Consider the following 10,272-nt stretch of genomic DNA (forward strand, 5'->3'; position numbering starts at 1 on the left):
CCTACAGTACGCTAGACACACTCTGCATATTCCTGTCTGCTCCTTACTGGAATGCTGCGAGGCAAACTGCCCTCACTGATTTTTGCTAATGAGGCAGTTTTGTGCCTGAAAGGTTAAGGAATTTGCACTATATCTCAGGTTAGTGGGTGAGGGTCCTGACTCTGAGGCTGGCTGGGTCCCAGTGAGCCAGAGTCGTGGTGCGCAGGAGGCTATCTCGACAGAGCGCTGGAGTCCTCCTGACAGGGTTCAAGACCCAGCAGTGGTGTCAGCAACATTCTCAGTGACCCAACTATTTTATTTTCTTGCCTGTTATGACATTCAAGTGTCACAGCTCAGCTCTTTTTAGAGGAGCCCTTGGCAACCCTCCCCTCACCCACCTCCTGCTTCCCCCTTGACGTCTTCCCCGGGTTCCAGCCTGGGGCCCTCACAGGTGATTTTTGAAGTTGGTGCAGGGATCCTCCAGGTGCCCTTCTCCCAGAAGAGCATCTAACCACTCCTCCAGGTCCCAGACCAGCTGCTCCAGCTCTCGCACCTCTTTCTCTAGCTTCTCCAAGAAAACGTGCAAATTTTCCTTCAGCCAGGTCCTGATGACCTTTATTGGCTCTTCTGTGGATTCATTGGTCTGGTATTCAAGTCCCTGAAAGGCAGACAGCAAAGTCGCATCCTGAGCTTTTTCACTTAGGACCCCCCCCCTCCCGCCCCGCCACTGGTTTCAAAAAGTTTTCTGGGCCTTTGCATATGCTGTTCCTTCTCTCTGGAGTGCCCCTCCCCACCTTCTCCGTGTGGCCAACTCCTACACATCCTTTAAGATCCAGCTTGCCCATGACACCTCTAGGAAGCCTTCCCAGATTTCCTCAGCCAAACTTGACATCCCCTCAGCACCTTTTTTGAATATGTTACCTGGGAAGCCACAGGATTCTGGGGATAGTTACATTCTCTGATCCTTTCTGATATCTCCCAACTTCTTCCTGAAACAGGCACAAACATCACCTCTTAACAAGGGCAAATCAGCAGTTGTTGAGATCAACATGGTTAGTCATCCCAGTGGGTGAAGAGGGGAGAAGGTAAGCTTTGGAGGCCCCGTTGGTGGGCAGCCATCTCCAGGATAACCCTCCTGACTCCGGGTGGATTCAGCTCCTCCTTTCTCAGCTTCCAGACGCTCACCTGATATTCCTGTGCCCATGTACAGCACCAAGATCAGCAACGCCAACAGTGTCTGGTGGCAAGAAGAGGAGGAAAGAGGTGACTCATGGGCAGGGAGGCATCCCTACTACCCTCACAGAGCAGTGCTGTAAGATCATTTTTAGAGCTTAACTTTTTTCCCAGTTATCTACATTATGCATGCTTACTACAAAACCCCCAAACCTTGCAGAAGCAGGTAACAAGCAGCCCAGTGACATTCCGCTGGTGTTTCCCCTCCCTTCTCCCTGCTGAGAAGCCCCACTTCCGTTCTCATACCCCGCCTCGCTTTCACATTTTTGCTCTAAATGATCTTTAAACGGAATCAACTTTATTGTGGTATAATTCACAGACAATAAAACGCACACATTTTAAATGTACAGTTTGATGAGTTTTGACAGGTCTACACCTGTGGGCTACCATCCCAGTCAAGAGAAAGGACATTTCCAGCATCCCAGAAAGTTCCCTTATGCCCTTTTACTGTCGGTTCCCTCCTTACCCTCACCCACCAGAAAGATCCACTATTCTCACTATGGGGTAGTTTTGCCTGGTCTATAACTTCCTAAATGGGACTTCATGGTCTTTTGTGGTTAGCTACTTTCGCTTAACATAATGCTTCTGAGATGTCTCCATATTTGTATATTCAGTGTTATTGATGACTAATATAGTGTAGGAATATGGCACAATTTATCTCTGTATGTATTGATGGACTTTTGGCTGTTTCTAGTTTCAGATGATCATGAATAAAACGGCTATGAACACCCAGATACAACAGTTTGGGAGGACATACGTTCTCATTCTGCTTGGGTTAGCCCCCAGAAATGCAAGTCCTGGGTCATATGGCAGGTGTAAGTTTAATTTGATAAGAAGCCACCAAACTGGCTTTCAGGGGATTGAACCAAATTACATTTCTACCAGCAACCCAAGAAGGCTGGTTGCTCCACGTCCCTGCTGGCAATCTTCTTCATTCTAGGCGTTCTGTTGGTTGTGTAGCGGTATCGCGATCTAGTTTTTCCATGCACTTCCCCAGGGGTTAATCATGTTGTCTTAGTCTGTTTATGTTGCTCTAACAAAGTACCACAGACCCAATGGCTTATAAACAACAGAAACAGTTCAGGGGCTGGAAGTTCAGACGCAGCAGGCCAGCATGGTCAGGTTCAGGAGAGGGCTCTCTTCTGGGTTCCATCCATTTCCATTGTGTCTTTATGTGGTGGAGAGCAGAGAGAGATCTTTGGGCTCTTTTTAAAAAAAAATTTAATTTAATTAAAAAAAATTTTTTTTAATCAGGGCACTACTCCAACTCATTAGGGTTCCATTCTTATGAATCATCTCCTGAAGACCCCCAACTCCCAATACCATCACTTTGGGAGTTAGGATTTCAACGTATGTATTTAGGCATTTTAAGCATTCAGTCCATAGCAGATGTTAAGCATCTTTCCATGTGCTGAGTGATCATAATTCATATATCTTTCTTTGTGGGCATGTCCATGAAAAACTGTTCATTTTTTTATTGGGCAATTTGTCTCCTTATTAGGTTTTAGTAGTTCTTTGTATATTTTGGATATACATTCTTTGTCAGATGTTTGCACTGTGACTATTTTCTCCAGGTTTGTGGCTTGCCTCTTTATTTTCCTACCAGGGTGTTTGGAAGTGAAAAGATTTTAATTTTTATGCAGTTCAGATCATCAAATATATTCCCTTTATGGTTATGCCTTTTGAGTGCAATCTAAAAACTTCTGTCTAACTCAGGGTTGTGAAGATTCTTCTCCTCTGTTTTCTTCCTGACATTTTATTGTTTTAATTTTCCACTTAGGTAGATGGTCCATTTTGCATTAATTTTTGTATATGGCATGAAAGAGGGGATCAAGATTCTTTTCCTCATATGAATGTCTAGTTCTAGAATTATTTGTTTAAAAAGCCTAATTTTTCATTGATTTGCATTGCTCTCTGTCAAAAATATGTCCACCATGTTTACATATTTACATATTTACATGGGTCTGCTTCTGGGTTCTATTCTGTTTCAGTTATCTGTATATATTACTCTTTATGTCATTGCTAAATCTGTATTAGTTTTCTGAAGCTGCTGTAACAGAATACCACAGATTGGGTAGCTTAAACCAAGACGTTAATTCTCTCACAGTTATGGAAACCAGAAGTCCAAGATCAAGGTGTGAGGCAGGGTTGGTTTCTGGTGAAACCTCTCTCCTTGGCTTCTGGATGGCTGACTTTTCTCTGTGTCCTCACATGGCCTTTTCTCTGTGCATCCCTGGTGTATCTCTTCTTATAAGGACATCAGTGCTATTGGGGTAGAGCCCCACCCTTTATGATCTCATTTAACCTTAATTATTTCCAAATACAGTCACATTGAGGGTTGGGGCTTCCACATGTGAATTTTGGAGGTCACAATTCGATCTGTAATAGCTCCACTGGCACTCTACTGTCCCATTCCTTTCTCTATCATATGCCAATGCCACACTAGCTAGATGGCCATACAGCTTCACGGTAACACTTGAAATCAGATAGTGTGAGTTTATTTTTTTTAGCTTTGTTCCTAACAAATTTGTTCAAATTTGTTCTGACTATCCTAGATCCTTTGCATCTCCACATATATATGTATATATCAACCTTTTCAGTTGCTATTAAAAAAAAACCCCAAACCCCAAAAAACCTGTTGGGATTTTGTTAGTATTACATTTAAACTGTGGTTCAATTTGGTGAGAGAGAATGTCTCTAAAATATAGTACCTTGTAATCGTGATCTTGATCGATCTCTCCATTACATTGTCTTTGGTTATTTTATTTTATTTTATTTTATTTCTTTTTTTTAATTAATTTCTTTTCAGCATAACAGAATTCATTGTTTATACACCACACCCAGTGCTCCATGCAATACGTGCCCTCCATAATACCCACCACCTGGCTCCCCCAACCTTCCAACCCCCGCCCCTTCAAAACCCTCAGATTGTTTTTCAGAGTCCGTAGTCTCTCATGGTCTTTGGTTATTTTTAGCAATGTTTCATCATTTTCAAGTGTAGAGGCCATGCTCATCTTTCTGAAGTATTTTATGGGTTTTGATGCTATTATGAATAGTATCGTTTCTGAATTTTCATTTTCTAGTTTTTTGTTGCTGGACTATAGAAACACAGTTGATTTTGTCTTATGACCTAATTCTTCCTTTTTTATCTGATACAGTTTAGGATTTTGTATATAAAAAAATTGTGCTGTCTGGGAAGAAGTGTTACTTCAACCTTTCTATTCTTTATTTCTTTTCCCCAGTATATTGACTAGAATCGCTAGTAAAATACCAGTAAGTGGCGAAAGCGAACGTTCTCATCTTGCGCTGTGTCTTGGGGGCAGGGGGTGTGAGTGCTCAGCTGGAGTCGAGTGAACTGTAGCTTCGTCCTAGTCCTTTCTCAGCTTGAAGACACTCCCTTCTGTTCCTGCCGTTCCAAGAATTTTACCAAGAATGAGCCCTGAAATCGTGAAACGGGCTTCCTGTCTCCACTGAGAGGCTGAGTGCTGCCCTTTTTCGGCTGAGCCTGCACTCAGTTGAGTGGGTTGACTTGAATACCTGATGAACCCGGGCTCCTTCGCGAGGCTTTGTTCATCATGCATTTGCCTTTTCTCTGTATGGCTGGGCTCATTTGCTACTGTTCGTGGAGATTGTTCTTTTCAGCTACATTCATGGAGACACTAGATATTTTTCTGTATGTTTGTGGAGTTTTAGAGTCAAGGTTATGTTGCCTTTTGAAAATTGAGTCAGGGTGCATTTCCTCTGCCTCTCTTTTATGAAGGAATTTGTGTGAGATTGGTATTCTTCCTTTCTCTGTCACATGATTGATAGAATTTACGGGTGGAATCTTTTGGGCTTGTAGTCATTTGGACTTTCTATTTCTTCTTGAGTCACTTGTGTAAATTGTGTTGTCCAAGAAGTTTCTTCATTTCACCTAAGCAAGGGCACTGGTGTCCAGTCATTTCTTGTATTATCTTCATATCCTTTTAATGTCTATGGGAGGTATTGTGATCATTCCTTTTTATCCTCGATATTGGTAATCTATGTTCTCTTTTTTAAAAAAAGTTAGACTGAAAAATTTACCAATTTTTCCATTGAATTCATTCAATTTGTTAAAATTTCATCAAATTCATTTAATTTCCATTGAAAATTCATCAATGAATCTTTTCAAAGAAAAGGTTTATAAATTTTATTTATTATTTTCATTTTCTATTTCATGAATTCTGATTTTATCTTTATTGTTTCTTCTTTCTATCATTGAGTTGAATTCTCTTTTATTTCCTTTGGAAACTTTGGCCAATGCTGCAGTTGCTCTTTTTCATTTAGTTTTTTTTTTTTTTTTAAATTCTTTTTTTTGACAGAGGGAGAACATGAGCTGAGGGAGCGGGAGAAGCAGATTCGCCGCTGAGCAGGGAGCCTGATGAGGGGCTCAATCCCAGGCTCCTGGGATCATGAACTGAGCCAAAGACGGACACTTAACCACCTGAGCCACCCAGGCACTGCTGGCCATTGCTTCTAAAGGTTTCCTTTTTTCCCCAAATGTATGTATGTATATGTGTGTGTGCGTGCATATATACACATACCTGTCTGTATATGTGTGTGTATAGGTGTGTGCACATGTCTGTGTATGTGTGCTCTCAAACAGATGCCCGAGTGTTAAGGAGTTCCTCTGTTCTGGCTGAGCGGCCATTCCAGCCGCCTCCAGTGCTGCTGGATTTCCAGGGATCTCTGCTTTGCTCTCAACCGCGGAGCCACCACTCTGGGGAGGGTGGCTAATCCAGCCCTTTGCATGCACATCCCAGTCCTCTGGGAAGGAGTCCTGGGGAGCCCTTTGGGTGTGCGGCTCTCTCCAGCACCTCGTCCTACAGAGTCCAGTGCCTTAGCTGCCCCCTCCACTCTGCAGCCTAGCAGGACTGCGGTGCCCTGCGTGGCCTCTACCTCTCAGTGCAGCAGCCACTAGGAAAGAGTGGAGGCTAGCACGAGTCTTCTTCTCCTCCAGGATGGCACTCTTGTGCTGCCTGGTGGCCCTCACCTGAGTGGCCGCCTCATCTATGTCATCAATTTTGTGGTTGCTCCAATAGGACTGCAGCGTTTTGAGGCAGGATGGAGGGAAGGAGTTGCCTGGAGACAACGTCGCTCACTGGTGCCTGGATCAGTCCAAGGTCGTTTAGGAGATTTGGGTGGATGTTCCAGGATTAAGAGAGGACAACGGAGTCTCTTAGAGAGGCGGGAGAAGGGAGAAGGACAGTCTGAGTCTGGGAGGGGCCTGGCCCCCACTCTTGGCGGTGTGTCTGGGCAGGTCTTAGCACAACAAATTCAGAGAAGCCTATTTTCAACAGACAGTGTGAGTAGGGAGAGTGACAGCGTCAGGGGCGAGCAAAAGTGGACAAAGAATTAAGGCACACACTGTATTGACTGACGCTGAATTTTCCCCATCTCACTAGATGCCGTTTGAGTCTGATTTCATTTGCCTTGAAATAATACATTTCTTACTTACCTAAGTTTGTGAAGCAGGATTTAGAGCTGCTAGCCCCACAAAGAAGATACAAGATTTGCCTAATTTGCATCTCCCCCAGATGGTTTTCTGTATGGATACTAGCAGCTATAATACTATATATTATATCATTAACTTTAAAAATAAAAATAAATTACAAAGCAGCAGTCTGGCGGAGTCTTACAGATACACGGATGAGCGAATGAAGCTGGGCATAAAGGCACACGCTGATTCCGTTCATGTGAAATTCAAGAAAGTACAAAACTCCTCTATGATGACTAAGCTCAGGAATCAAGGTTGTGTGGGAGAGAAGAGCTGGGAGGGGCCTGAAGGAGGCATCTGGGGCACTGGGAATGTTCCAAAGCTTGACATGGGTGGTGGGGGACAGTGACTGCCAAGATGTGTATACCCGGTGTAAAGATCCTTGTATTGTACACTTAAGTTTAGGGCACTATTTTTTTTTCTTAACAATATTCTCTGGGAATCTTTTCACATAAGACTCACAGAACTGTTTTGTACTTTATAACAGCAGTTAAGTGTTCCATGGTGAATGCTATTTAACAACCCCTCTTCCATGTCCTTTACAGGATAATGTCTTCCCTAGCAAACTTGCTGCAGGGTTTGTGTTTTATACGTGTGGGGGGGTGCCAAAGGGGAAAATAGGGACAGGATTAGGTTTTTAGTTCTTCTCCTTGTGCTGTCCTGGGGCCGGAGCCAAATCATTTTCTTTTCTCTGAGCTTCAACTGATTCATCTGTAAAATGGATTTTGAAATATGCTGAAAGGTCTTTCAAAAAGAAAAGCAGGGACACTGTATTCGACTCATCTGGGAAATGCTGTGGTTAACAAAGTGAGGTGAAACCCTTGCTGCAGAACTTCTCAGAGCCTTCGTTATGTGAATGAGCAATGTAACTCTCCAAGCGGGATGTGTGTGTGTGTGTGTGTGTGTACACGAGTATCGGCATTTCTTGAACCACAGAACTTTTTTGGGGATTTTTCTCAAAAGAGCCTTCCTGGGGTTTGGTATTTATGGAACTCCTTTTTTAGGAAAAGGTGCAGCATGATGGAAACCCCGCAAGGCCCCCTTCTTGCTGTGAGGTCCAGCACAAAGGAGGAATTGGGGCATGTATATCAAATGAACAAGTGAACAAATCTTTTGGAAATGTATAGAGATCGGTCATCCATCGCTCTGCTTAAAACCCCTCAATAGCCCCTTACTAATCTCAGAATAAAGTCCTATCTCTTTCCACGGTGTGCAAGGTCTAGGTGACCTCCCCAGCCTTCTCTACATGGCTCCCTCCCTTCTGCACCTGGGAGGCAGTGGAGTGCAGAGTAAGCTTGTTAGGCATTCTGGAATCAGAGGCACCTGATTTCAAATCCTGGTAGGTCCTGGCTATGTGACCTTTTTGTTTTTCTGAGCTTTGGTGTATCCATCTGTGAACTAGGTTGTTAATAGCGCCTCCTGGGTATGTTGTAAGTCGTAAAAGAGAGGGGATGGAAGCACTGGGCTGTGCATTGTAAGTGATGACATTTCCCATTCTGACAAAATTCTGCATGCGGTTTGAATCTGATCCCTAAGAACAGATACTCCAGGGGCTCTACAATTCAGCTCTATCCTATTTATTTCAGTTTATTTGTTCATTCATTCATTCAGCCACTAATACACACCAAGCACCATCATAGTCACTAGGGCCGTAGTAGGAAACTTAACAAACAATCCAGGTCCCCCTCACCCACCCCCCAGCCCGGCCCCAGCATGCATTCTACTGGGATTGCTGGGATGAAATAAGAGAGTCAGTCAGCAATGGCCTTGGGGAAGAAGCCCCGAAGCATTCATGTTGTGTCCCACCAGCTCGGGCTCCAGGCAGAGTCCGACTGAAGGCCTCTTGTGACTTTGAGGGCCTCACGGTCTGTCTGCTGTGGCCTAGTGAGCCCTGATGGGAGGACAGAAGCATACATAGAGTCTGGCCTCACCTGTTTCTTGTCCTCACAGCGACTACCCCTTCTCCTTTCAAACAGCTCAGCTGCCACTTGCCTCCTGCTGCCCACCTGTTGGATCACCATGGCCTCAGATCAGGCTGTCTGGGTGGAACAAGGTACCCCCACCTGGCAGGCAGACGGGTACACTCCTCCTTCCTGGGCATACCTCAAACACTGAGTTCTGATGTCATAGAAGGTGGGAGACAGCAAGGCCCCCACCTTGTCATCACTCTGATTTTTATCCCAGTCCCTCACAGTTTTTTTTCTTGTTTGTTTCATATAAATGTAAAAGAAACAAAGACCTGAAAAAAAGTGCATCAAAATATTATATCTCAGGATGATGATTTTTCTGCTCTTTTATACTTCTATAGCTTCAAATATTTAGCAAAATGCAAGTTATAAAATACAAAGCAGGGTGCCTGGGTGGCTCAGTCATTAAGCGTCTGCCTTCAGCTCAGGTCCTGATCCCAGGGTCCTGGGATCGAGCCCCACGTCGGGCTCTCTGCTTGGCGGGAAACCTGCTTCTCCCTCTCTAGCTTCCTCTGCTTGTGTTCCCTCTCTTGCTGTCTCTCTCTGGGTCAAATAAATAAATAAATAAAATCTTAAAAAAATAAAATATAAAACAGTAAAATTTTTAGTTGAAATTTTTATTGAGATGGTTGTAAATACACATTTGGTAGTAAGAAATAATCCAGGAGATCCAGTGTACCTTAGTCCTACTTTTCCCCAGCGGTAACATCTTGTGTCCCCTGTGATACAGTATTACAACCAGGATATGCCGCTGGTGCAATCTATCAGTCTTGTTCCGATCGCTCCTGCTTCCCTTGTCCTTATTCGTGGATGTGTATTTAATTCTAAGTACTTGTCACTTGTGTAGGTTTGTGCATCCGTCGCTATAGTCAAGATACAGAAGAATTCCCAAGCCAGAGGATTTTTGTGTCGCCCTTGGATACCCAATGCCCTGCCCTCCTTCTGTCCCCTCTTCTCCACGGTCCCTAACTCCTGGCAAGGGTGAATCTATTCTCCATTTCTAAAATTTGATCTTTTCACAAATGTTATACAAATAGTATACAGACTTTGGATATTTTTTTTTTTCCACTTAGCGTAATTCTGCGGAGATTCATCCAGGTTGTTGAGTGTATGAGTAGAATTTGTCCCTCTTTATTGCCACATTGTAACCCATGGCATGTATGTACACAGTTTGTTTAACAGTTCCCCGGCTGAAGGTCCTCTGGGCTATTTCTGGTTATTGGCTTTTGTGAATAAAGCTGATACAGATATTCTTGTATAGTTTTTGTGTAAACCTAGGTTTTCATTTCTCTGGGATGTCCAAGATGGAAATTGCCGAGTTTTATGGTAGTTGCATAATAGTTTTGTTAAGAAACTGTCAAATCGTTTTCTTGAATGGCTATACCATTTCACGTTCCCATCAGCAAAGTATGAGCAATACAGTTTCTCCTCCTCCTTGCCAGCACTTGGAGTTTTCATTACTTTTTATTTTAGACATTTTGGTCAGCATATGGTGATATCTCATTGTGGTTTTATTTTGCATTTTCCTGATAGTTAATGATGTCAAACTTTTCTCGTCATCTCTATCTCCTTTTCAGT

At 43.4% G+C, this 10,272-nt stretch overlaps 1 protein-coding gene across 1 annotated transcript; it reads right to left on the reverse strand.

Moving 5' to 3' along the window:
- Window positions 1–284: 284 nt before the first annotated feature.
- On the reverse strand, window positions 285–8,815 carry SMIM23 (small integral membrane protein 23). The gene is made up of 4 exons (XM_082723260.1): window positions 8,659–8,815; window positions 1,165–1,216; window positions 901–968; window positions 285–637 (listed from the first exon to the last, which is right to left on the reverse strand). Exons 1-4 carry the CDS (start codon window positions 8,746–8,748, stop codon window positions 425–427), a joined length of 423 nt encoding a protein of 140 aa, XP_082579386.1. The 5' UTR covers window positions 8,749–8,815; the 3' UTR covers window positions 285–424.
- Between the last annotated feature and the right edge of the window lie 1,457 nt (window positions 8,816–10,272).

The sequence above is a fragment of the Mustela nivalis genome, assembly GCF_964662115.1.
Source record: "Mustela nivalis genome assembly, chromosome: 3".
Classification (NCBI taxonomy): Eukaryota; Metazoa; Chordata; class Mammalia; order Carnivora; family Mustelidae; genus Mustela; species Mustela nivalis.